The following is a 27210-nucleotide window of genomic DNA, read 5'->3' as shown; positions in this document are numbered from 1 at the left end:
TATTATAAGGAAAATTTAAATATAACCAATAATACTGAAAATAATGTAACTGGCATTTACAGTCTTGGTCAGAGTTCTTTATTAAACAGGCATTTGTAATTAACAATCAGCTTATGCAACGAAATAGGTAACTTGAAAAAGTGAATAAAGTTAAGAATACAGAATAATGAACCAGGAACATGGGGTTCTTTGAGTTTTTTTCTTGTTTAGCAGACATGGCTTTTAAAACCTGAAATAGAAAACAAGTCCTCTTCACCTAGTAGGCTCTCTTCCTACTTCCAGGTAATGGGAAAGTCTGGAAAACTGTTGAAGTGTTCTAAAATGTGGCCCGAAGGTATACTTTATATGCTTCTTCTATAGACATTATCCGTTTTAACATATTTTAACGTCTTCATTACACAAGCAAGACCATAAACATTCTCTCATAAGATCACACTAGCCTCAGAATATTTTTACTCATGTAGATATTTCTTTGAAAAGATTCCCAAAGTGAAATTGCTCATTTAAAAGTGAACAACGGATTAGAAATAATCTCACTCGACATTGGGGTCATGTAGGCCTAGAAATCACATAAGAGTATACTGATTTGGCTGAATGTCATTACATTCATTTGATGTAGCAGAATAATTATATCAATTGTCAACAAAAACCTATGCATTTGGGTTCACTCTGCATTTCTGAGAGTCTACATTAGCGCAAATGGCAAGGCCTAATACTGTATCTGGAATGGGGAGAAATTCCATTTATATTTATACATTGTTTTGCTTACAAACATTTATTTCTCCCACCTTGGAAGCCCGCGGGGGTAGATGTCTGCAAAGGAATGTATTATGTACGCTTAGCGGAGAACCCAGAAATATCCTGTAGGCATGTTGATAAGGACCCCAAATATTTTTGCTATAGGAGACATTTTTCTCATCATATGTAATAAGATCTTAGGCTTTTAGAAGACAAGTAAATTTAAAGAGCATTTTAAAATACTGGTCACATTAAATGGCAAACTCAAATTTTTAAAGATAACGAATACAGAGAATGACAAAATGAAAAAAGGAAGCAGGTATATGAGGAAAATAATGACCTCTCATCTAAAAAGACTCTTCGCTATTATCATGACTAAACTGCCTGTCCTTAAAACCACTGGAATATGTAGATTACCGACGTTATGCCAAAGAAGTCAAAATGTACTTTATTGCAAAAATATAAAAGGTTTTAAAATTGCATATGATGTTTTATACCATTTCACCAATAGGCCAAGGCCGGGATATAACTTATCAAGCCAGGAAAACTCTAAAACAAAAATGATTAAATTGTACTTACTACATACAGTGAGTTGTAAAAAGAATGTAATGCCATGCTGTATAGCATGGTTCACTGCCAAGTTCTCTCTTACATGGGCGTAGTCATAACCTATCAATCCAAGTACGTCAAAATGAACACACATTGCCTATGATAACATCCTTTAATTGCATTCTTAAACACAGATACTTTCAATATATTACAATTATTGAATAAACCTTTCAGTCAAATCATAATTGTGTGGAGTAGTAGAAAGTCATTTTATCAGTATGTTGATATTTTTTTGATCTACTCTTTTAGAAAGTGATGTTAAAGTCTACTGACTATTAAATCACTACTCTGTTTACCGATACATTGTCAATGTAAAAAAAGGAAAAAACCTGAAATCACAGAAAATGCTTGGCATCTACACAAACACATTCTCAGTGGACTAACCACTACTGTGTAACTGTGTCACTATAGGTCTTTTTGCTCCATACTTTTGCTTCATGCAGTGGGTTCAACAATATCCATGTTTGTTCCAAATAGGGCAACTAATTGTTCTTCATAGGTAGCGATGTTCCTTTTCATAATTTCCATGCAAGGTCCCAAAAGCCTTTCAAATGCTTGCACATCCATGGCTAAGAAGAAGGGAGAAGAAAAAGAAAAAAAATGTTCTTTGCAAATCTGCAGAATTTCTTAGTCATTAATGGTACCTATTCTGCATATGTCAATGAGGCAGTGGCATTTTTAGATACATATTAAATACAAGAATGTGCATAAAGACAGAAACATTCCACTTCAAAAAGGAAGCAGCCAGTGTCCTTTGGCAATAAGTTGTGCAATTCTAGCTTGGTGGGTGGTTCCTGGTCCAGGTTAAAAGAATGAAGGAGGGACTGTTACAGCAAGGCCTCAGAATTTTATTTTTACCTACTTACTTACTTATTTGTCTTTTTGCTTTTCTAGGGCTGCTCCCGCGGCATATGGAGGTTCCCAGGCTAGGGGTCCAATCGGAGGTGTTGCTACCGGCCTACGCCAGAGCCACAGCAACTCGGGATCCGAGCCGCGTCTTCGACTGACACCACAGCTCACGGCAATGCAGGATCCTTAACCCACTGAGCAAGGCCAGGGATCAAACCCGCAACCCCGTGGCTCCTAGTCGGATTTGTTAACCACTGCGCCACGATGGGAACTCCAAGGCCTCAGAATTTTAAAAATAAAATAGTTTTGATGTCACTAATCTTAGTTATTAATATGAACTCCTTAAAGGTGGCAAGGGAGTGTTTTCGGTCCTATTTTCCCTTTTCAGAGTTTACGTTGTGAAGACCAAATGTTACTAATCTTTTATAATTTTTACTTTTTTACACTATGTTCTAGGCAATTCAAAATAGCCAAAATAATGATTTTATCCACTTCTATAGGTATGTGCTCTATGTTGCTTAGCTCACCTGGCTCAAGCATTTTTTAAACTGAATTTATAATATACACATGAAAATACGATCATACTATCATAGAAATACAAATTAAAATACTTTTTCTTTTGCCTTTCAAATTTGCAGAAGGAGAAAAGGCAATGTTTACAAGAACAGAGTGAATGGACATTCTTGCACCGCTGGTAGCATGTAAATAAGTACAAATAAAAGTGATCTGGCAATATGTATCAAAAACTGTAAGAGAAAACCCACTTCCAAAAACCATTTCTCAGGAAAAATCCTATACATGGAAAAGGGATCTATGCATACACTCACACAAAAAAGCCCTCTCCTGGGAGTTTCCTGGTGATCTGGTTGCTGCAGCCCAGGTTCAATCCCAGGTCTGGGAATCGAGAGCCCCTATCAAGCTGCTGCGTGCCTCAGCCAAACAAACAAATGCCAAAAAACTACCTCATCCTCCCTAATAAAGCCAAAACACCCAAAATATTTAACATTGGAGGTTCAAAATTTGTATATATTTACCTAATCTTACAATTTGATGTAATAAATAGGAGAAAATGTGTAAGCAATAATGAATGAAAAAAGCAGTTTACAAAACTCCTTAGAAACAGAAAACCCATACAAATAAAAAAAGATGAGAAGGAGTTACAACAGGAATGTGGAAACCGCTGAGGGGTGGGGGTGGTATTGGTGACACTTAGTTTTTCCTATCTTTTCAGTATTTCTCAAATTTAATGTGACTATAATAATTTATTATAGAAAAAAATTACTGGGACTTCACTCACATCCCCTTTATTCCTGCTGTCTAATTTTTCTCCTCAGGGAAACTACCTCTCAGCTTCTAACTGTCTTCTTTTTTTTTTATCCACGTATAACACTTGATTAATATTATACTTCAGACCTTTTAAAAGCAACTTTTCTAGGAAAATTGTGAGGATACCTGCAAGTCGTAAGAACACTGAAAGCTCAATTTATTCTATGGGACTGTGAATAAAGAGCACAGAGTGGCTGATTACTTTTGAATGAGTTTTCTTAAAGAAAATATCATCTAGATTGATATCTTCTGAATTATCTTTTTCATTATTAATTTCAAAAAAATTATTTTTGGCCGTGCCCAGGACATGTGGACGTTCCCAGGCCGGGGATGGAACCTGTACTACAGTAAGGACCTGAGCCACTGCAGTGACAATGCTGGATCCTTAATGCGCCACAAGGGAACTGTCATTTTTTTTTCAGTATTAAAATAAGTTATTTCTCATATATAAAATCTCAGCTATAAACAGATGTCTTTCGGCTGAAGATGGCATTTCTGCCAAGCTAATATGTGGTACACGGATGTAATAAACAGCTAACCAAGATTTTATTGGCTCTGACAAACTTGAACCTTTGTTCTGTAGTACTAGGACAAGAAGTATGCTAGGGAAATTCCAACTTTCCCTGTAGAGCTTAGAATACTTCATAAATATACTGTTTGAGGCTTTTTTTTTTTTTTTTGTCTTTTTGCCATTCTTGAGCCGCACCCATGGTGTATGGAGGTTCCCAGGCTAGGGGTAGAATCAGAGCTGTAGCCGCCGGCCTACACCAGAGCCACAGCAACCAGGGATCCGAGCCGCAGCAACCCGGGATCCGAGCCACGCCTGCGACCTACACCACAGCTCACGGCAATGCAGGATCCTTAACCCACTGAGCAAGGCCAGCGATGGAACCTGCAACCTCACGGTTCCTAGTCGGATTATTAAATCACTGAGCCACGACGGGAACTCCCGAGGCTTCTTTTTTGAGGAACACAGTGCAGGTTATTTGAAAGGTTAGATATAAAATTTGGTACTCAATGACATACTAAAATAAGGTGTTATTTCATGCCTATAAAAAAGAACACGAGATAGGCTGTGAAAAAATTTTTTTTTGCTTTCTTTTTTTTTACGGCGGCACTGGAGGCACATGGAGGTTCCCCGGCTAGGGGTCCGATTGGAGCTACAGCTGCTGGCCTGCAGCACAGACACAGCAACAGGCAATCTGAACTGCATCAGTGACCTACACCACAGCTCACCGCAATGAGGGATTACTGACCCACTGAGCAAGGCCAGGGATTGAACCTGCATCCTCATGGATACTAGTTGGATTCATTTCCGCTGTGCCATGAGGGGAACTCCCTAGGCTGTGGAAATTTTTAAAGAAAAGTGGCTTCCACAAACTGATTTTCTTTTTTTTTTTTCCAAAGATTTTATTTTATTTATTTATTTATTTATTGTCTTTTTGCTATTTCTTTGGGCCGCTCCCGCAGCATATGGAGGTTCCCAGGCTAGGGGTCGAATTGGAGCTGTAGCCACCAGCCTATGCCAGAGCCACAGCAACGCAGGATCTGAGCCGCATCTGTGACCTACACCACAGCTCACGGCAATGCTGGATCGTTAACCCACTGAGCAAGGGCAGGGACCGAACCCGCAACCTCATGGTTCCTAGTCGGATTCGTTAACCACTGCGCCACGACGGGAACTCCCCACAAACTGATTTTCTAATGGGATGAATCTTAGCCTTGTATTTTGCAGGGACCATAAAACCCGTGAACCCAGTAAAAGAATCCATGCAGTGTGAATATGTACAATACAGACAGAACAATTTCAACCAGGGGAAGCAAGCCGGTGGCCGAACATCCTACCTAAACATTTGACGGTCCCGATGGCGTGTGCGGAAGCCGCTCGGGGTTTGTTCGTTACCAGGGCAAGTTCTCCAAAGTACTGTCCCCGGGAACACCGAGCAATTTCCACGGCACCGTTCTCCTCCACTTCTGACTTCCCCTGATGGGATAATTGAAAGTCTTAACGTTTACTTGGCTTAAGAAAAATACAACTTCACCTGAGTCTCAACATCAGAAAGAATATCCTGTTTCTTGCTAATAGTACGTGGATTTCTTAGGACGTAATGGACACTTACCTTCCTTTTCATGGTAATTTTGACTTCTCCAGATTCTACAATGAAAAAAGAATCAGCCAAATCTCCCTATCAGAATAAAGCAAAAACAGGGGGTGAAAATGCAAATCTAGTTGACAGCAATCCTGCCGCCCATCATCCCCCTGAAATCAATCCGACCCCAGAGTACAGATGATCTGCCTGAAAGGTGAAACCCACAGGAACAGGTGTACCTCCCCTTCTAAATCATGGGGTTACGACAGAAGATTATATCATAACGATTTCATTCGTAAAATGATTTGAAATGATATACTCTCTACCACAGCAGTTCTGCTAACAATTAGCCAAGACAATATGGCAAATAACCCTGTGGTAAAAATTTCGCCCAAAGTGCAGCCTGGAAAAAGGCACATACGGCATCAGAAACGGCAGTCCCCTTCCCTGGTGGCATCTCCTCCGTGGGCGGCTCCTGCACTGCTGCTCAAGAAGCGCTAAAAGGTGCCCCTGTGCCATCCTAATCTAACACGCCTCGGCCGTGGCGAGCTCAGATAAACCAGCTGCTGCCAAAGAGTTGAGAAAGCAGGCAGACTTCCTAGGAAGCAGTATGTGGGTTTGCAGCACAGGGGACCAAACTGCAGAAGCCAGTTTACCCACAATCCACCCCAAGGCCCCAGAAAAACTTCTAAAAGAAGGAGTTGCCATGTCTGACAACAGAGCCCTGTTCTCTTGCTTTTGAACAAATGGCATGACCTACAGTGATGCCTTCTGAATTAAACTGTATTAATACGAAAGAAAACAGACTCTTCTGAGCCTTTCAAAGTGATTTTTGGAGAAACTTAGGCATTTCAAAATTCTTTAGTACAGTTCAGTAATTCGAACAGATCAAAAAATAGTTGAAAACTGTGAGAACCCATAGGAGAAAATGAATGGACTGATGCACTTTTAATTAGCAAGAAATAAACACTTGTAGAACAATTTCAGTATGTTTAGCTATTAGCGGTACAGCGCAGGAAGAAACACAAAAATATAATCTTTGAATGTTAAAATAAGATTTAGAATTATATTTAAGTTTTTATATGTTCTGTATCAATTTATTAAAGAATAAATTCAACCTTCCCTGTAAAAAAAAAAAACAAAAAAACAAAAGCAAAAATTCTTTAATACAGTTAAAGAAATGTGGTATCAGATTACATTGCAAAAATAAATGCTGAGTCTAGATTACAGTATAGTGCCCACACGTCTGTTTATAAATGCTTAAAAGGCAACTAATGGCGAAAGATACCTGTACAGTAGAAAACTGACAGAACAATGTAAACCAGCTATAATGGAAAAAATAAAAATCATTAAAATAAAACAAATAAAGATACCTTTTTTAAAAATAAATAAATAAATAAATAAAGATACCTTTAATAAACTCTTAGTGGACCTATAACCTCTCCCTTACATTTCTGTATCAGGTTTTCCTAAGAGCTTCATTTTAATTTGCAAGTAAATTTTGTTTTCGAAATGCATGCGAAACTAGCGAATTAAGTTCTGTGGGCTGTGTCAAGGTCAGTTTTCTAGTCTGACGCTGTACTAGTGACACAAAGACGCACTGGCAGATACTGGGGGAAGGGTGAGTGGGACTTCTCTTTTTTCAACTTCCTGTGAATCTGTAGTTATTTCAGTTATTTGAAAAAATCATTTCGAAAGTATACTTTACAATGTTTCCGTTTCTGTCGCAGAACCTTGGCCTTGTTCTCTAATTGGATCTGTGTCATCCAGATCCCTGAAGGTGCTGATCCCTACGTATGGAGGGGCAGGGGGCACTCACTCAGTTACCGGCTTATCTGCCTTCTACAGTAATTATTCTTTTCTTAGCCTCACAGACCTTATGTCTTGTTTCACATACATCAAGAGACAGTATTTTAAATAAAGATTATAATCCAGTATAACATCACAATATAAAAATCACACACCTGGTTAAAAATCTGTTTAAATCATTCCCTCAATGCTTCAAAAATGTAACTACAAAAAAAGGTATTATCACTGGTATGCTTTAGCTGTGAACTTCAACTGTCCTCACAAATCCTGTTTCTTGGCAGCTCTATTCTAACCAAGGTACATATGTATGGCTGCTGGTTCCAACTGGGATCTTAGAAAAGCATTAGGGGTTGGACAGGATGCTGGTCCCATTTAGTGCCTGGAAGCCGGTACAAAATATGGTGCAGTGAGTTCCCTTCCTGGTTAATTCTATCAGGGAGCAGCCCCAGGAGACTGAACGGATGGTGCAAAAAACTCTCTATCTTCCAGTGCACCCTCTGAGTCCTTATTAATAAATCTCATGGAACGATTACCATTTTCTTCCTCTTATAAATGACTTCTTATTCTTTATATACACATGGCTTTCATGTCAGGTACAAATATAAAATGATGCAGAAATCCATTTGATGACTTAATACATATTCATTAAGAGTTAATTACAAAAATACAAATATTCAAATAGCTTAATGGCTGTAAATTAAACCATTTTTAACAAATCATTTGGTAGAAGTAATATTCATTTAATCAATCACTACATACTAATTATACACACACACATGAAGCATTTAGCAAGCCTTAAAATGTCTAAGAGCCTTTCGGAAAATAACTCTAAACTGAATTCCATAAACAGTATTATACCTGAGCAATGATTTGTTCTCCATCGTTGTACACTTTGGTGCCTATTACATCCACCACTTTCAGGCGTTCAGAAACCTACAAAGGAAAAGAAGATTATAGAGCTGACCCCTGAACAACATAGGGTTAAACTGTGCATATCCACTTACATGCAGATTTTTTCAATAAACAGTCCCCCCACCCCCACTCCCACCCATGGGTGCAGAACCAGGAGATAGGGACAGCCAACTGTAAGGGACTGAGCATCCACCAAGGTCCTGGAAACAGTCCTGCAGATACTGAGGGACAAGACTATATGAAACAGCCTGATCGGGTAATCTTAACTATTTCAGGTTTTTTCGTTCCTTTTTGGCCACACCCATAGCATGTTAGTTCCCACACCAGGGATGGAACCCACACCACAGCAGAGACCCAAGCCACCGCTGTGACACTGATGGATCCTCAATCCACTGCCCCACAGATCTTCCTTAACTGTTTCAAGGTTTTAAAAATGGTAGCCTATAGGCCAAATAAACTGAGCAATGTGTGGGTCTGTATGTGTGTGTGTTTGCTGTATTAATTGACCACATTTTAAAATAAATTTTCGATAAAAACTTGAATTTCCAGCTTCTCTTGAAAAATCGAGACACTCAGCAATAGTCAGCCCATATCTCCAAATTGCAAAAATAAACTCTGTTAGACTAGCAGCTGTTTCTTTAGATGGAGCACATGTTTTCCAGTTTACCAAAGTCCCATCCTGGCTTGGTTTTCTTCAATATGTTAACTCTAAGGCATGTGCATTTCCAACCCCTGAGCTATTTTTATTTAGAGAGAACTGTTGCTGGAAAAGATCAGCTGCCCAAAATGCATTCTGAAATGTGGCCTGAATTTCTACTACTTCAAGCCAACAGAGAGTCACATCCGCCCATGAGTTCGTCAGTCCAAAGGACTGTGGCTAAGATGCTGGAAGGATGGCAGTGCTGTCTCTAAAATGGGAAAGGGGGGGGGGGGGAGGTTTGGGCCAGATTAGGTGTGAGCTTTCTATCAGACACCCCAGAGAAAATGTTAAATATGCAGTTAGATAAATGAGCCTGGCGTTCAAGGGCGGGGCCTTGCCCAGTAACAACAATTCTAAGAGGCATCAACACAATAGACTTATAAGCCAGGGGATTTGACAAGTTCACCATGTGAAGAGAGTTAGGGTGAGCCTGCCAAAGAAAAAGAGACCCTAAAATGCCAATTTTAGGAGAAAGGAGAAGAGGAATAAAGGAGGAGAGGCCAGTGAGGATGTGCTGTATTTGGATAATCTGATCCTATAAAGGCATAACTAAGCGGCCACTGCCTACATTTGTGGGGTTAAGTCTGCGTTCAGATAAAGACCAAATACAGATCTGCCAAGGATGCTCCTAGGAGTCTATTGCTTACATACGACAAAACAAATGCAGCTACAGGCAGGAAAAGAAAGGCTGAGCTGTACAAACGCTATATAATCTTCTCAAATGAAAATATGGATAGATTATTATTCAAAGAAACTTCCAATAGAACTAAGCATTTCCAACAAAACAAAAGCTTTTAAAGCAAAATAAAAGCACAAACATATACTTACTTCCAAAGATTTAAGGAATGGCAGTGACTCGATAAAGCTTTCATACATTTTCCTCTTTTTGGCATTATTTTTTACAATTATTCTCCTGAAGGTTACCCTGTCCTAAAGGCAGAATGTCAAATACGAAGACAGTTAAAAGGTAGAGTTTATGGGGAAAGAAGGTTTGAAGAGACAGTTTGAATTTATTCCCTATAAAGAACAAACAATAATTGAAGATTTTGAAATAAAAGATGAACATCATTATACTTCTAATGTAACTCATTTCAGATTACTTCTTTAAGCACACATGTAGAACCATATAAAACGTGACTTTCAGGTTTTTTAAAGAAAGCACCAACGTGTAACCGGCGGGCTACACCACAAGGTGGCGCTGTCGCACCACTTAATAAGCTCCTCGTTCTTTCCTGCCCCACCCCCCTCCCCTTTTGAGAGAAAAGTGATTTATGATGTATGCATTAAAGGTATAAACAATACGTTGATATGACATACCTATACACTGTGAAATGATTACCACCACAGATGGTTAATACCTCTATCACCTCACATAATTACCATTTCTTTTCTGTGGTAAGAACATTAAAGATTCTTTGCAGCTTTCAAGTATATACTGTTATTAACTGTAATCATCACGTTTTACACCGGATCCTCAAAACTTACTCATAACTGCAAGTTTTTTCTCTTTAACCTACCTATTCCCCACCACCCTCAGCCCCTGGCAACCGCATCATCCTACTTAGTTTCTGAGAATTGAAACCAGCAAGTGAGTTCTTTCGCTACAGGTAACAGCCTTAGAGTGTTATGAAATCAATTCGGTGGGACATGACTGGCATTTTTTTAGGTGTAACTGGCACACAAAATTTTATTAGTTTCAAATGTACAACATAATGATTCAGTATCTGTATATATCGTGAAATGATCATATTAACTCTAATTAACATCCATCACCATACATAGCTACCACTTTTTTTTTCTTGTGATGAGAAATTTCAAATGTACAACACTGTTACTATTAACTGTGGTTACCGTGGTGTACACTCTGTCCTCAGCATGCATTTGTACCTAGAAATTTGTACCTTTTGACCCCCTTGACCCATGACCGGCATTTTCATCTTTAAAAAAGAAAAAAAAAAGAGAAAAATCTGTGGGCATCCTTTTTAGTCAAGTGTTGGGTTATATATTTATTTCCATTATACACAAAGGCACACAAACATATGCACTGGTGTGACATTTCCTGATGTGTTTCTTGTGGACTGCAGTAAAAAAAACGATGGAAAACAGTATTAGGAAAAATTTTTAATCATGCACTTACAATGTAAAGAGATATAGAAAAATTATTGACTAGGCTTTTTATCACATCCATATACCAGAGTTTCTTTTTTAAAATATACAGAGAAACTACGACTTCTTTGAGGAGAGTTTGATGACAGTGTTTATCATGCTCATCATTCTAAAATGTTCCTATGTTTATACTACTTAACCTCAAGGATACAGAAGTGAAATAAGGAACCAGGGAAAACTTTAAAGCCAATGGCTCTAAAAATGGCTTTACTACAAATTTTATATTATAAAAATTCCTACCAAACATTGTTTTAGTTCTCAGAGTCCTCAGAATTACGTTAGTTTGGCATAAACTGATAAACAACAATACCGTTTAATATAAAGTAAAATTAATTGGGATACGTTCTTTAATAAATTACTGTGCCAACATATTAAGGCTGAATTTAAATGAACTGATAGGATGGGGAAAAAATGCAAGTGTGGATTAAGTCTCTAGGAAACTAAACATCTTGTTCTCCAATTTTGTTTATTATAATTTTAAAAGGGTTATAACCCTTTTTAGACTTAGTCATTTTTTAAAAAGAGAAAAAAATTTAAGATAATTGTAAAATATTGAAATAATTTCCAAGTCTAGCTCTGCATCAGAATCAGCAATGGTGTTTTAAAAAAAAAAGTTTCTAAGATCCCATACTTTATTTTTATTTATTTACTTTTTTTAGGACCATACCCAGGGCATATGGAAGTTCCCAAGCTAGGGGTTGAATTGGAGCCACAGCTGCCAAGCCTACACCACAGCCACAGCAACGAGGGATCCGTGTTTGCAACCTACTTTGTAGCTCATGGCAACACCAGATCCTTAACCCAGTGAGTGAGGCCAGGGATCGAACCTGAATCCTCATGGATCCCAGTCGGGTTCTTAAGACACAGAGCCACAACGGAAACTCCTAAGATCCCACACTTTAATGACTCAAAATCTTGGCACACAGGACTCTATATATAATAATCTGTATTCTGTAAAAACTCCCCAAGTGACTCTGCTACGTAATCTGGTCTGGGGACTGGCTGCACACCACTTTATGAAGAAGAGTTTACAGCAAAACAGAGAAGCCTAGAAAGAGGTTAGCAATTTAGAAATTAATCATAATGAGCAATGTGTGTCAGAAAAAAATTTCTATTAGTGGCCCACCTCTTCACACCCACTGTGACATAAAAATAAAATCCAGAAAGTCCCATTTCAAAGATTTTCATCCTAGTCATTTCAGTCCTCACCTCTCTGAATCGCCAGCACAGTCCTGCAGATCAGTTAATTCCCCAGGGCTAACAGTGACCTCGTCTTATTTACAAAGCTGGACTCTTCTACAAAGGACTTTTCTCTTGAGATTTGCTTATCTTTATACCTGCACTGATGCGGCAGCGCTCCAATCTGTTGGTCTTAAAACTTTCTCCGGAAGGGGGCTGGTTAGGTGAATTGCTAAGAAAGCAGGTTTGAAGTATTAACTGATTAGGTTAATTATGATGATTTTTAAAAGCAGCTATTGCACTTATGCACACACCCCAAGGTGATCATCACAAACTGTCCACTTTCTTTTTTTTAATGGCTGCACCTATGGCATAGGAAGTTCTCAGGCCAGGGACTGACTCCAAACCACATCTGCAACCTACGCCACAGTTGTAGTAATGCCAGATCCTTTATGCCATTGCACTGGGGCTGGGGATTGAACTTGCACCTCCACAGTGACCCGAGATGCTGCAGTTGAAGTCTTAACCCACTGTGCCACTGTTTGTAGAGTTTAAAACATGTACAGATTAGTAAAAAATCTCTCAAAATGACCTAAGTATCATGCACCCTGGGAAATGCTGGGCCTTTGTCAGTAGTTTAGGGTTCCCGCCAGGGCTGAAAACTATCAGGAATCAAAAGGCCAACTAGCTAAATATGTGACCTTGTTCAGAGGAACTGCAGAGAGGAGGCTTCCGTGCGACAATCTGATTCTGGATAGCAACCCCATCAGGATGATTAAATTTTCAGTGATACCTTCCTTAAGGAAACTCAAGACAGGGCAGGTAAGCACTTCCTAGGGGCCAAGTTCACTCAGGTTTGAGTTTTTAACTTTGCTGGCTTTGGGTACTGAGATCTTTCATCCTCCTTAAAACACTTCAGATGATGAGCCTGAAACAATTCCAATTCCAACTGGAAACAATTCCAATTCTTCTTCCAGCACTTAAAAAGTGACTCATCACATTTTTAATAAGTAAACAAGTAACTGCCTGGTTTTAATAAGAAGAAATGAGACAAAAAGAAAAAGGGTGGGGAGCGCCCATCACGGCTCAGTGGTTAACGAATCCAACTAGGAACCATGTGGTTGCGGGTTCAATCCCTGGCCTTGCTCAGTGGGTTAAGGATCCGGCGTTGCCGTGAGCTGTGGTGTAGGTTGCAGATGCGGCTCAGAGTTGCTGTGGCTCTGGCGTAGGCTGGTGGCTGCAGCTCTGATTCAACCCCTAGCCTAGGAACCTCCATATGCCACGGGAGCGGCCCAAGAAATGGCAAAAAGACAGAAAAAAAAAAAAGAAGAAATGCACAATACATCTCATTTTTCCAATCAAGAGATTTCTATCAACTGAATCCACTTCGAGTCCAACACTGAGTGGTGACTGATAATGTGTAACTCCTGTGAAGCTGCAGTCCTGTACTTCTTGTTACCTCACCTCGCCTCCTTAAAAGGACTTGTCAGAAATAACTGAGTAGATGCATGTCAAAACTATAGGGTGGGAAGTTCCCGTTGTGGCTCAGTGGTACCAAACCCAACTAGTATCCATGAGGATACATGTTCGAACCCTGCCCCCGCTCCGTGGATCGGGCATTGGCGTGAGCTGTGGTGTAAGTCTCAGACGCAGCTCGGATCCCGCGCTGTTGTGGCTATGGCTGTGGTGCAGACTGGGGACTGCAGCTCTGATTTGACCATTGGCCTGGGAACTTCCACAGGCCACAGGTACAACCCTAAAAAGCAAAAGACAAAAGTGTACATATATAGTGTGTGATGTCTCTGACAATGTTAAAAGAGAATACAAATATTGTCAACCTTCCCTTAATCAGGACTGTTTAAATCTGGGCACCAGCAGCACTGCTGTCTCCAGGGGGCTTCTAAGGCTCCGCCTCCTCCCAGACCCAATGAATCAGAATCTGCCTTTTAACTAAATCCCCAGGTGATCCTTAAGCATCAGCTTAAACAGTCTTTCAGAATCGGCTTTGCTGGGGTCTGCTCCTATGCATCCTAATATCACCTATGAAAAGAATCTCCCTCCCTCCCCTCACCCAAATGTCTTTAAGTCAACTTTCAAGTCTTGTAGACACGCCACCTTTAAGAAATTTATTTGGGGAAGTTCCCATTGTGGCTCAGCAGGTTAAGAACCTGACTAGTAACCAGGAGGATGTGGGATCGATCCCTGGCCTCACTCAGTCAGTTAAGGATTTGGCATTGCTGCAACCTGTGGCGTAGGTTGCAATTGTGGCTTCCATCCAGTGTTGCCGTGGCTGTGGCATGGGCTGGCAGCTGTAGCTCTGATTTGACTGCTAGCCTGGGAACCTCCATATACCGCAGGTACAGCACTATAAAGAGAAGAGGAAAAAAAGAAAAAGAAATTTATTTCACCAGGACCCAACCCTCAGAGTCTGATTACATTTCTCAGTGGTGGGGCCTAGTTAAGAGGACTTTTTTAAAACATCCCCAAGTAATTCTGATGTGTAGTAAGTGAGAAGCACAAGAATCAAGTATTTTCTCTCTGCAGGGCTGCTTGTCAATGCAGAGTTGTTACAATCAATTTACACCACAGGAGCGGCTCAGATGACAGTGGTTTCTCAAGCATGGACAGGCTTGCTCAAGTACAGACTGCCGGCCCCACCTCCAGAGTTTCTGAGTCAACGGGCCTGAATCCATAAGTGGGGCCTCAATCTGCATTTCTAGCAAGTTCCCAGGTGATGGAGATGTGACACGTCAGGGGACCCACACGCTCTGAGAACCACAGATTATAATACCACAGAGAGCGATCTGAAAAAAACAGCACCGAAGGCTTTGGTCATGTAGCTGGCTGGTTTTTAGGAGTGGTTAAAAAAAAAAAAAAAAAGAGAGAGAGAGAGGGAGAAGCATTTTGGATCTGTCTTTCACCTGGTTGGCAGGTTCAACTCCAGACTTGACTGGGAAACAGAAGGCTAACTTATTAGCACAGTCTTAGTGCCCAAACGGTCAGCATCCAGCAGTTGCTTAATCAACCCCAAACAAAGCTACCTATGAGAACTGAAATACGGCAGCTGCCTGGCTTCTGTCATAACAACTTTTACAAAAGACGTTCAGTCCAAAGAAAGACTCCACTCACCAAACCCCACAGAGCACCAGGAGAGGTAGCGGTGATCGTTGCTGCTCTGGGCGTGTTGTACATTAAGGCCAGCTCGCCGAAACTCCCACGATTGTCGTAGTTCCCAACACACCTCCCAACACCGTCGCATTTCACATAAATATCAAATGTCCCTCTGTTGGACAGGTGGAAGAAAAGACGTAAAAGTAATTCAAGCTAAATCTCACTGCAAAATACACAAGCCCTGGGCAATAAAATCTCCATCTTTCTGGGTTGTTTTGTTTTGTTTTGTTTTGTTTTAACATCACTTATCGCTAGTCTTGCTGCTTGGACGTCATGAAACATTTGCCTGTCTGGAAGGGTAAACAGTAAGAGGTTCCCTTCTGCCCTGGCCCAGCCATCCAACTTCCGCCCAGAAATGCTGCTGCTCTCAGCATCTTCCACATCCGTGCAGAGGTCTTCCCACTGGGGAGCAGCAGTAGCTGGGGGCATGCCCAGGGAGCCCCTCCTCAGGCACATCAGGGTAATAGGAACCCTCCCCAGATTGTCATCCATGGGTGACAGTTGTTGCTGGGCTCTTATTGTCCTTTCTCTTCTGTTGACCATAATAAAAGGGCATCAGTGTGTGACACAGATTCCTCCACCCCAGTTCCAGACAAGCAGAAAGATAAGACCATCAACGGGACTAAGGTGAGGCCTATATTTGTGCCTGCTGGGGCCACTGAGACTAAACTGCACATATTTAAGATAATACATGATCAAAATATAATGAGGAATGCAACCAAACAGAAAATGCGAAGACAGCCATCTGAAGGGATGCATGTACAAAACTACTGACTGCAGTGACCTCTGAGCCTAAGAATCACGGAAGATTCTAGGGGCATTCATTTAAAGAGCCTTTGTTTCTCTAACAAACATGTATGACTTGCGAGAACAGAAGAATAGCTTGGAGTTCCCTGGTGGCTCAGTGGGTGAAAGATCTGGTGTTGTCATTGCTGTGGCTCTGGTTACAGCTGTAGCATGAGTTCAATCTCTGGCCCAGGAACTCCCACATGCCGCAAATGAAGCAAAAACGTTTTGAAGGAGTTCTCATTATGGTACAACAGGATTGGCAGCATCCTGCAGGTTCAGTCCCCGGCCCAGAACAGTGTGTTAAGAATCCAGTGTTGCGGCAGCTGTGGCAAAGGTTGCAGCTGTGGCTCAGATCTGATCCCTGGCCCAGGAGCTCCGTATGCCACAGGGCAGCCAAAAAAAAATAATACTGCTCTAGCAATCTGGTCAGCCACAACTATATAGGACTCACAGGGTCCTTTACATTCTAAATAAGGGACTGGAACACGGGAGCCCAAAGCAGGCTGCCTGCTTCCTTAAATCAAGTTTTATGGGAATGACAAGCACACCAGCTGTTTCTGCATTATCAGTAGCTGACTCATGCTAGACAGCAGTGTTGAGCAGTTGCAACATAGATCTCATGGCCTGCGGACCCTACAAAATTTACTCCCTGGCTCTTTAGATCATCTGGCCCTTTGTTAGACTGACCCTCAAACTAAAGCAAAAAGTGATAGAAATGCACACTAAATATCTAATCCTGGTCTTTTTATGGTATTTTCATGGTTATCTTTTAACTGCATTTCTTTTCCTAGGCAAATAAAACTCTGGATCACTGCACTGCATATCATCCAGATCCTATGTTTCCATAAACTTCATTCTTCCTCTGGAGAACACTTTCCAGGTACTGTATTTTATCAGAGAAGGTTTCAAGGTTTGCTCAAACACCTGTGAGGGCAGATAGGCAAAATTTTGTGGCTTTATTCTGTGGCTAAACCCTAGCAAAGACAAAACACAGAGAGCTTTTAAGATTAAGGGAATGATTACAAACAGTAGAGGTAAAACAAAAGCAAAAACATAAGATATTAGACAAAAGGTATTCAAAAATAAGAATAATTGGTTTGGGGAGTTCCCTTGTGGTCTAGTGATTAGGACTTGGTGCTTTCACTCAGCCCTGGGTTCAATCCCTGGCCTGGAAACTGAGAGCCTACATCAAGCTGTTGCACACCATGGTCAAAAAACTTTTTAGAAATAAAATAAATTTTTTTTTTTTTGCTTTTTAGGGCCGCACCTGAGGCATATGGAAGTTCCCAGGCTAGAGGTCTAATCAGAGCTACAGCTGCCGGCCTACGCCACAGCCACAGCAACATGGGATCCTTAACTCACTGAGCAAGACCAGGGATCGAACCTGCAACCCCATGGTTCCTAGTCGGATTTGTTTCCACTACACGACACGAACTCCCAAAATAAAATTATTTTAAAAAAAAAAATTAAAAATAAAAATGCTTTAGCTATTGATAGAATTCGAATTTTAAAAAGAGAGTAACTGGTTTTTTAAATATAATTCATGGCTAGAAGCGTTGTTTCAGAGATAGCTTCCAGAATTTGTTTCATGCATAGTATTGTTGAGTACAGATTTGTTCTTCTCTTTATACTTTTGCTCTAAAATGGTTTTCCACATTTCTGCTTTGAATAGGATAAAATACACAACAAATATCCTGATGAGAAGGATAGTCACAGATCAGTCCTGTTAAAATCACATCAGTCTAAAACTGCTGAAATACTGCGTGCTGCTTTTTCAGACAGATTTCTTATCCGAGAATGTGAGGCCCTGGGCAGTGCAGGGCCAACGGAGAGGGGACACACGGTGGTCAAGAGACCTGCACGCTGAACTGGCGCCAAACCCATCATCTGGGTGACCTCGCATCACTTCGATGCGATGAGGATCTAGCTGGAAAGGGAGGGTACTGTGTACAAATGCATGGAGTTCTTCTAGTCAAAAATTATCCCTGTGCTGTATTCGGGGTTCTCATGTACCCCTATAATTTAATACAATGAAAGAGCTGAGTGAATTTCTGAGGCTTTTTGTTGATGAAGGCTGTTAATGGTACCAAAATCATGACCTTAATTTATATGTGGGAAAATTCTAAAATCATAGTGTCCCCTCAGCCCTGGCTAGTGCAGCCCACAGGTCACCAAGGCCTCAGGGATGAGGGCCTGAAGGGCTCAGAGGGCACCTGTGACACTCACAGAGCCCAGATCAGGAAACAAGGCCTAAGCAGACAGACAGACAGACAGAAAGGCCTCTGAGGAGAACACAACTCAACCCAGTGCAATCCACCAAATCAGGCTGGGAGCTGGTCTGTGTTCCGCACCAATGGGCGGGGGTAAGGGTGCCGAATGTCTCATCAACACTTCATCGCTGCTCTTCGGAGGAAATGAAGACTCAGTTTAGACTGCTCTCCAAGCACATTTTAGGTCTGTTACTTCATTATTGCTGAAAGCACACTGTTCTTTCATTTACTTTTTATTGAAGGGTAGTTGGCTTACTATGTTGGTCATTTCTACTATACAGCCAAGTGATTTGGCTATACATACATACATATATAAAATCATTTCCATGTTCTTTCCATCATGGTTTACCACAGAGTATTGAATATAGTTCCCTGTGCTATACAGGAGGACTTGTTCTATATAACAGTTTGCATCTGTTAATCGCAAACTCCCAATCCTTCCTTCCCCAAGCCCCTCCCTCTGGGCAACCACAAGGCTGTTTTCTATCTACGAGCCTCTTTCTTCTGTTTCATAGATAAATTCATTTGTGTCATATTTTAGATTCCACATAAAAGTGATGTCATATGGTATTTGTCTTTCTCTGACTTACTTCACTTAGTTTGATAATCTCTAGGTCCACTCATGTTGCTCCAAATGGCATTGTTTCATTCTTTTCATGGCTGAGTAGTATTCCACTCTGTGCAAGTGTGCATGCATGTGTCTGCATGTGCTACCTCTTCTTCATCCATTCATGTGTTGATGGACATTAAGGTTGTTTCCATGTCTCAGCTATTGTGAATGCTCCCACTATGAACATAGGGGCGCATATATCTTTTCTTTTAATTTTTATTCCTTTTTTTCATGAATTATCTACATATTTTTTTTCATTTTTTAAAGTTTTATTGAAGTATAGTTGATTCACAATGTTGTGGCATGTATCTTTTTGAATTAGAGTTTTCTCCAGATATCTTCCCAGGAGTGAGATTGCTGGATCATATGGTAGTTCTATTTTTAGTTTTCTGAAAAAACCGCCACACAGTTTTCCATAGTGGCTGCACCAATATACGTTCCCACCAACCGTGTAGGAGGGTTCCCTTTTCTCCACACCCTCTCCAGCATTTATTGTTTGTAGCTTTTTAAATGATGGCCATCTGGCCAGTGTGAGATGGTACTTCATTGGAGTTTTGATCTGCATTTCTCTAATAATTAGCGATGTTGAGCATCTTTTCATGAAGCACAATGTTTCTATGATGAAGTCAAGCACGACTTCAGTTTTTTGAAATTAGATTTTCCAATATAAATGCAGGCCTTTTTACTTAATTTCTCTATAGCATTTTTAAGAAACAAATATAATAATGCATACACAACTCCTGGAAGGATGCACAGACCCCTCACTCTGCTGGTCAGACAATGTTAAAGCAGTGGGAAGAAAGAATAACCTTTCACCTTAGGCCCCTCTGAAATATTTGACTTTTTAACCAGGCACATATTGTACTTCACAGTTAACAATAAAGAACCTTTTCGGAGAACATAACAGACTGAATGGTATGGATTCCACATCCAGATGGTGTGCTACACTTGTATTCTCTATCGCAACAGGCATCACTAACCCTGTAGCAGACATAACTACCTCTCAGGTACAAGTTAACACATGAGGAGGCTCCAGGTAAATGGCTGAGATTCACAGATGAACCAAAAGACCCCAACTTCCTCTGTACTTTATGTCTCTTTTCCTGCTCTAACACGGTGTCACTGGATGGGCTCACAGCAGGTTTAGGGTGCCCATGATGCAGGAATAAGGATAAAGAGGCAAGAGCCATTATCATAAGTTGATCCTACTTATAACTACTAGGATTTTCACTGCATTTCAGCAGTGAAGTTATGCAGAACTTACCTATCGATTACGTAAAAGTTATCGCCATCATCGCCTTGATCAATTACATGTTCCCCTTCCTTGACCAATTTTTCAAACATGGCATCTAATACTTGAGACATCTGCTCCTATTTTTCAAAAAGAAAAGACAGAATCTTTGTTTATTTAGAACATGTTTTCTTAAGTAACCGTAATTAGCTTTATATTTCTGTGGACAAGCTCAAAGAAATGGAAATATCATCACTGCCATTAAGTATTAAAAAATACATAGGACAGTCTTCTTCACCGCATATGAATGAGATGATTATATATTTTCTCTCATATTCAGTTTCTGAATAAAAGTAATTACAATTAGTCTATTTCAGAATATTTGCAACTATCACCACTTTCAATATGAAAAATTAATGACCAAACCATCATATATACCTTGTGAAATATAATCTTAGCAACTAAAATAACCAGGATAATAAAGAACTAGAGCAAATGTCTTTTAAAGATAACTGAACTTTTTAAAAACGTCCCTATTTTGGTCATCACTAGAATTTATGTAGAGATTACCTACCTAAACATTTACCTGACTCCAATCCTTCTTGGTTTAGGCTCCGAAACAAAACAGAACGGCAACAACAAGAACAAAAGCAAAACCAAAAATGATTGTGGCAAATAGTCTATCACTATTTTTTGTCACTAAGGTTCTCTTCAAGAAGCAACCACGGACCTTACGAGGATGGATCAAACTTAGCCTATTTAACACTTTTATTCGCTAAAGTGAGCTTGATAGGGCTTAAGGATAAACCTTAAATTAAGTGAGAATAAACTAGGAGGCAAAAGAGATCTCCCCTCCCAACAAGGACAGGAACAATTCAAAGATCTTTGAATAGTCATAAAAATGGATATGAAGCAACAGGATGATGCAAAGTAATGGAAACGTCAGATTTCAAAATCAAATTTATGTTTATCAAAGAGGAAACAAGGGGGTGAGGAATACGTTAGGAGACTGGGGTGAACATATGTGCACCATTATATATAAAATAGATGGGTAACAAGTACCTACTGTATAGCACAGGGAAATCTCCTCAATACTGTGTAGTAACCTATATGGGAAAAGAATCTGAAAAGGAATGGATATATGCATAGGTATAACTGATTTACTTTGCTGCACATCTGAAATTGTCAACTATATTCCAATAAAATTTTTTTAAAAAGCAAAGTCAGAAGTCGTACAAAGGTTTAGGGTTACCCTCTCTGGGTATAAAAAGGGTACAACCCATGGAGTTCCCGTGGTGGTGCAGTGGTTAACGAATCCGACTAGGAACCATGAGGTTGCGGGTTCGGTCCCTGCCCTTGCTCAGTGGGTTAACGATCCGGCGTTGCCGTGAGCTGTGGTGTAGGTTGCAGACGTGGCTCGGATCCCGCGTTGCTGTGGCTCTGGTGTAGGCCGGTGGCTACAGCTCCGACTGGACCCCTAGCCTGGGAACCTCCATATGCCACGGAAGCGGCCCAAGAAATAGCAAAAGACAAAAAAAAAAGGTACAACCCAACTTCCCAGGCCAACATCAAGTATTACTATAAACAGATTAAGGCACTGAAGATAGATCAGAGGGGGGAAATGCAAGTCGAAAACACAAGTTGAAGAAACACAAAACATTGGAGGTTCCCGTCGTGGCTCAGTGGTTAACGAATCCGACTAGGAACCATGAGGATTCGGGTTCGATCCCTGGCCTTGCTCAGTGGGTTGGGGATCTGGCGTTGCTGTGAGCTGTGGTGAAGGTTGCAGATGTGGCTCGGACCCCGTGCTGCTGTGGCTCTGGTGTAAGCCGGCAGCTACAGCTCTGATTTGATCCCTAACCTGGGAACCTCCATATGCTGTGGGAGTGGCCCAAGAAAATGGCAAAAAGAAAAAAAAAAAAAAGGAAACACAAAATATCCTGGATCAAGAGCATGAACAGGCCACGTGCGATTCTCCTGTTTTGAGATCCCATTAACACTGCAGAGGGAACATGAAGGAGTGACTCCACAACCATGAGAATAGGAAGCGGAAACTGGAGGAGAGATTTCTAGAGCAAAGGGAAGGTAATGGCAGGTGGTAGGGAGAGGGGAAAGGCAGGTGGAGCCTGGGGAAAGGCAGGTGGGCTGACCACCTGTCAGAGCACCAGAGGCTCCAGATGGGGAAACACCTGGTCTGGCAGAACGGGGTTGAGACACCGCTGAAGACAAGGGCACTGACTCAAAGTCCTCCACAACCAGCCAATACTTTCCTTCCAAAGGCCTCCACCCTGAACCCACGACGCCTAGCAACCAGGTGTTAACCAGTCTTCCCAGGCAAAAGATCAGGGTCATGTTCTTGGTAGAAACATAAATCAATGAGAGAGAACTCCAACAGCTCCTGTGAAGACTGGTGCCCTGGAAAGAGGACCCTTGCTTGCTGGGATGAGGGGGTCCCCCAGGTTAACTGCTGGATCCCTGCCACTCTGCCCACAGGACACGGGGTTGACAGGCCTGCCCTACTTATTCAGGGCTCCAAGTCAGCTCTGTGTTGCTCTCTGGTAGCCAACATGACTAAGACGAATGGCAAACTAACACCAGGTGAGCTAGAAAATTCAGGAGCAGTGACGAGCGTTCAGAAAGTGCAACTTTATATGCCCAGAGATGGTCAAGAGGATGTTACAGCCATGGGATGAAAAAGGGGATATTTAGAGAAAGAGCCAATTAGAGAAAAATGGGTAAGGTGAACAATGACAATGCAATTATGAAAATTTTTTCTTCCTTTAAATATTTTTTTGGAGCAGTTTTAGGTTCACAGCAAAATGGGGCAAAACATATAGAGTTCTCACCTGCCTGCTGTGTCTCCCACAGTCTCTTCTCTACTATCAACAACCCCCACCAGAGGGTACATTTACTACAAGTGATAAACTGACATCAATGTCATTATCACTCCAAGTCTGCGGCTGACATTCAGGTTCACTCTTGGGGCTGTATACTCCGTGGGTTTCGACAAATATATAATGACATATACCCATCCTTATGGAATTTTTTTAAGGAAACAAAGAACTAAGAGGGTAGGAGTTGCCTCTGTGACTCAGTAGGTTAAGAACCTCACACAGTGTCCGTGAGGATGTAGGTTTGATCCCTGCCCTTCCTCACTCAGTGGGTGAAGGAGCCAGTGTTGACACCATCTGTGGTGTAGGTCACAGATGGAGGCCGGATCTGGCATTGCCTTGGCTGGGGCGTAGGCCTCAGCGGCAGCTCTGATTTCACCCCTAGCCTGGAAACTTCCATATGTTGCCGGTGTGGCCCTAAAATGAAAAAAAAAAAAAAAAGAACCAAGAAGGTAAATTAAAACCAGCAACTTCAAAGGAAGCCCATAGAGAAATGAAAAGATCAGATTTTCAGAGAAAGTGCTAAGACAGACAACAAAGGGGATGATAAAGAAATATGGGATGAACTTTTCAGCAGCAAAGGATGTAGGTTTTCAGACTGAAAGGGCTCCCTCAAGGGCCCGGCACAACTGATGAGCGGATCCACCACACCCACATACAATGCAGTTTTCAGAACACCAAAGACACAGAACTGACCCTCGAGACCTCCAGAAAAAGGGGAAGGAGCTCGACGTTCAACTTCTTTCACAATAAACAGGAATGCAAACACACACTGAAATGCAGGACCTTTCTTCACCTGTCAGACTCAGGAAGACTGAAGTGTTAGAATACACTGTTGGAGATGGCACAGGAAGGAGGCATTCTTTGGCAGATGGCTTGATGGGAAGTCAAACAAACAGACCTCAGAAGGCACACTGTCAGCAGTCAATAACATTCCGAACACGCTACCCCTGCACCTCACCATTCCTTGTTCAGAAAGTTATTCTCTAGGGATGTGTGAAGTGACACGTGCACAGGCATTTTTCATTGCAAAATGTGCGTCACAACAAAAATTTGAAAACTTAAGTTTGTCTGCAGAGCGATGGATAAGTTTGGCACATCTATACGCTGGAGAGCTAGGCAGCTATAAACAAATATGAGAAATGTTAAGACCCTGATCTTTTACTGGAGTCGCTGACAAGCTCGAGAACACTCAAAAAAGGGCAACCAGGAAATGTGAACCCTGCAGGGAGAAGAACCGTCAGGGAACCGGAAGCATTCCAGTGAGAGAAACTGGAGTGAATACACCTGCTATCTGCTGTCATACTGATGATGTTGGTGACCCCAGAGGCCAGGACTGTGACTTCTGGATGGACGTTTCTGGAGATTTTGGAACAACGTAAAGACCTGCCTAGGAAGGAGAGCTGTCTAGCAGCGACGGGGCCTGCCTCGCAAAGAGAGGTGCTCCCTGCCCTGTCCAGGTAGGCAGGTCTCCTTCCCTCCACATGCTGTCAGTGGGGCTCAGTGTTTTTCAAACTGTGTATTCTGGGACCCAGAGGTTTTGTGGAGGTGCTTCAGTGATGAATTCTGTGAAGAGCTGATTTTTAATACCATTTTAAAAAATGAAGTATAGTTAATTTACAACATGTTAGTTTCAGGTGTACAGCTAAGTAATTCATTATATATATGTGTGTGTGTGTGTCTGTGTGTATATTTGTATGTATTCTGATGTATTCTGGTTTTTTTTTTGGTTTTTTTTTTTGTTTTTTGTTTTTGTTTTTTGGCTTTCTAGGGCTGTACCTGCAGCATATGGAGGTTCCCAGGCTAGGGGTCAAATCAGAGCTGTAACTGCCGGCCACAGCCACAGCCACGCTAGATCCAAGCCACATCTGTGACTTACACCACAGCTCAGGGCAATGACGGATCCTTAACCCACTGAGTGTGGCCAGGGATTGAACCTGCGCCCTCAGGGATACTAGTCAGATTTGTTTCTGCTGAGCCATGACGGGAACTCCTATGTATTCTTTTTCAGATTCTTTTCCCATATAGGTTATTACAAATATTGAGTAGAGTTCCCTGTGCTCTACAGTAGGTTCCTGATAGTCATCTATTTTATATACAGTAGTATGTATATGTTAAATCCCAAATTCATCCTTAAGGTGTATTCTAACCATTAAATATTGCTGTCTTTTCTTTTTTTAAGGGCCATACCTGCTACATAGGGAGGTTCCCAGACTAGGGATCTAATTGGTGCTACAGCTCCTGGCCTACACCACAGCCATTGCAGTGTCAGATTTGAGCCGCATCTGTGACCTACACCACACCTCGTGGCAATGCCAGACCCTTAACCCCCTGAGCAAGGCCAGGGAACAAATCTGCAACCTCACGGTTCCTAGTCAGATTCGTTTCCGCTGAGCCACGATGGGAACTCCAATCTAACCATTCAATATTAAAACTAATGAAAATCCACGTTTGGATGGATTTTACATACAATTTTTTTAGTGAAGGGATATTTCAGATAACAGAAAATTAACCATTCTTAAGTGGACAAGTGTGGCCATAAAGTGGTGGAACCACCACCTGCACCTAATTTCAAAATACTTTCATCGCCCCGAAAGGACACCCTGTGGCCATTAAGCCGCCACCCCCATTCTCCCTCCTCACTAGGCCCTGACAACCACCATCTGTTTTCTGTCTCTATGGATTTACCTATTTTGGATGTTTCATGTAATGGAGTCATAGAACACGCAGCCTTTTTAATCTGGCTCATTTCACTCATTATCAAGTTTTTGAGGTTCCTCTACATTGTAGTACATGTTATATACTCCATTCCTTTTTATAGATGAATAATATTCACACACACACACACCCCCCATCCTTTACTTATCCATTCACCTGTCAGTGGACAACTTGGGTTGTTTCAACCTTTTAGCTACTGTGAATACTGCAACTATGAACATTCGTACGCGAGTCTTCTCTGGAAGACCTGTTTCAATTCTTTGGGATCTATATCTAGGAGTGAAACTGCTGAGTCATATAGTAAATTCTATGCTTAGCTTTTGAGAAACTGCCAAGCTGTTTTCCACAGGGCTTGAAAAACCTGACTACCAGCACAGGCTGCATTCCATTTTCTCCACATCCTTGCCAACACCTGTTATTTTCCTTTTTTAAAAAATGATACCCACCCTAGTGACGGTGAAGTGGTATTTCACTGTGGTTCTGACATGTATTTCCCTAGTGACTAACCATGCAGAGCATCTTTTCATGTGCCTATTGGTCATTTGTACGCCTTCTCTGGAGAAATGTCTATTCAAGTACTCGGCCCACTTTTAAGTTGGGTTATCTGTCTTTTCATTGCTGAGCTTCAAAAGTTCTTTTTATAGTCTGGATATGAGGCCCTTATCATTTATATGTGATACACACACAATTTGCAAATATTTTCTCCCATTCTGTACATTGTCTTTTTGCTTTTTTGGATAATGTCTTTTGATACACAAAGCTTTTTATTTTTTATCAAGTCCAATTTATCTTTTTTTCTTTCCTGACTCTTGTTTTCCATGTCTATCTAAGAATCCACTGCTATACTCAAGGTCATAAAGACCTGCCCCTGTGTTTTCTTCTAAGAGTTTTATAGGTCTCTGATCCACCTGGAGTTAGTTCTTGTATATGGTGTTCTTTTGTGCCTGGATATCCAGCTGTACTGGCAGCATTTGTTGAAAAGACTATTTCCCTCAGTAAATGATCTTGCCATTTCTGTTGAAATCAAACAGCCCTGGCTGTGTGGGTTTGTTTCTAGACTCTCAGTGTTATTACACTGTTCTATAGGTCTAACCCTAAGCCAGTAACACACCATTTTGATTGCTGTAGCTTTGTAGTAAAAGTTTTGATGTT

The 27210-nt window shown here is 41.2% G+C and overlaps 1 protein-coding gene across 1 annotated transcript in view; it reads right to left on the bottom strand.

Annotated features, from left to right (window-relative positions):
- Positions 1-55: 55 nt before the first annotated feature.
- The window catches only part of PRKAR2B (protein kinase cAMP-dependent type II regulatory subunit beta), a 108137-nt gene continuing 80982 nt past the window's right edge, over positions 56-27210 (bottom strand). The window contains exons 5-11 of the mRNA XM_047752331.1: positions 20483-20589; positions 15508-15661; positions 9862-9963; positions 8280-8354; positions 5643-5708; positions 5368-5506; positions 56-1916 (exon numbers count right to left, since the gene is read on the bottom strand). Coding sequence (XP_047608287.1) covers positions 1783-1916; positions 5368-5506; positions 5643-5708; positions 8280-8354; positions 9862-9963; positions 15508-15661; positions 20483-20589 — 777 coding nt within the window. The 3' untranslated portion in view covers positions 56-1782. The remainder of the gene's footprint in view (positions 1917-5367; positions 5507-5642; positions 5709-8279; positions 8355-9861; positions 9964-15507; positions 15662-20482; positions 20590-27210) is intronic.

The sequence above is a fragment of the Phacochoerus africanus genome, chromosome 11 (assembly GCF_016906955.1).
Source record: "Phacochoerus africanus isolate WHEZ1 chromosome 11, ROS_Pafr_v1, whole genome shotgun sequence".
NCBI classification, from domain to species: Eukaryota; Metazoa; Chordata; class Mammalia; order Artiodactyla; family Suidae; genus Phacochoerus; species Phacochoerus africanus.
The sequence above is the reverse complement of the archived record's forward strand: the minus strand, read 5'-3'. Positions and strand labels throughout refer to the sequence as shown.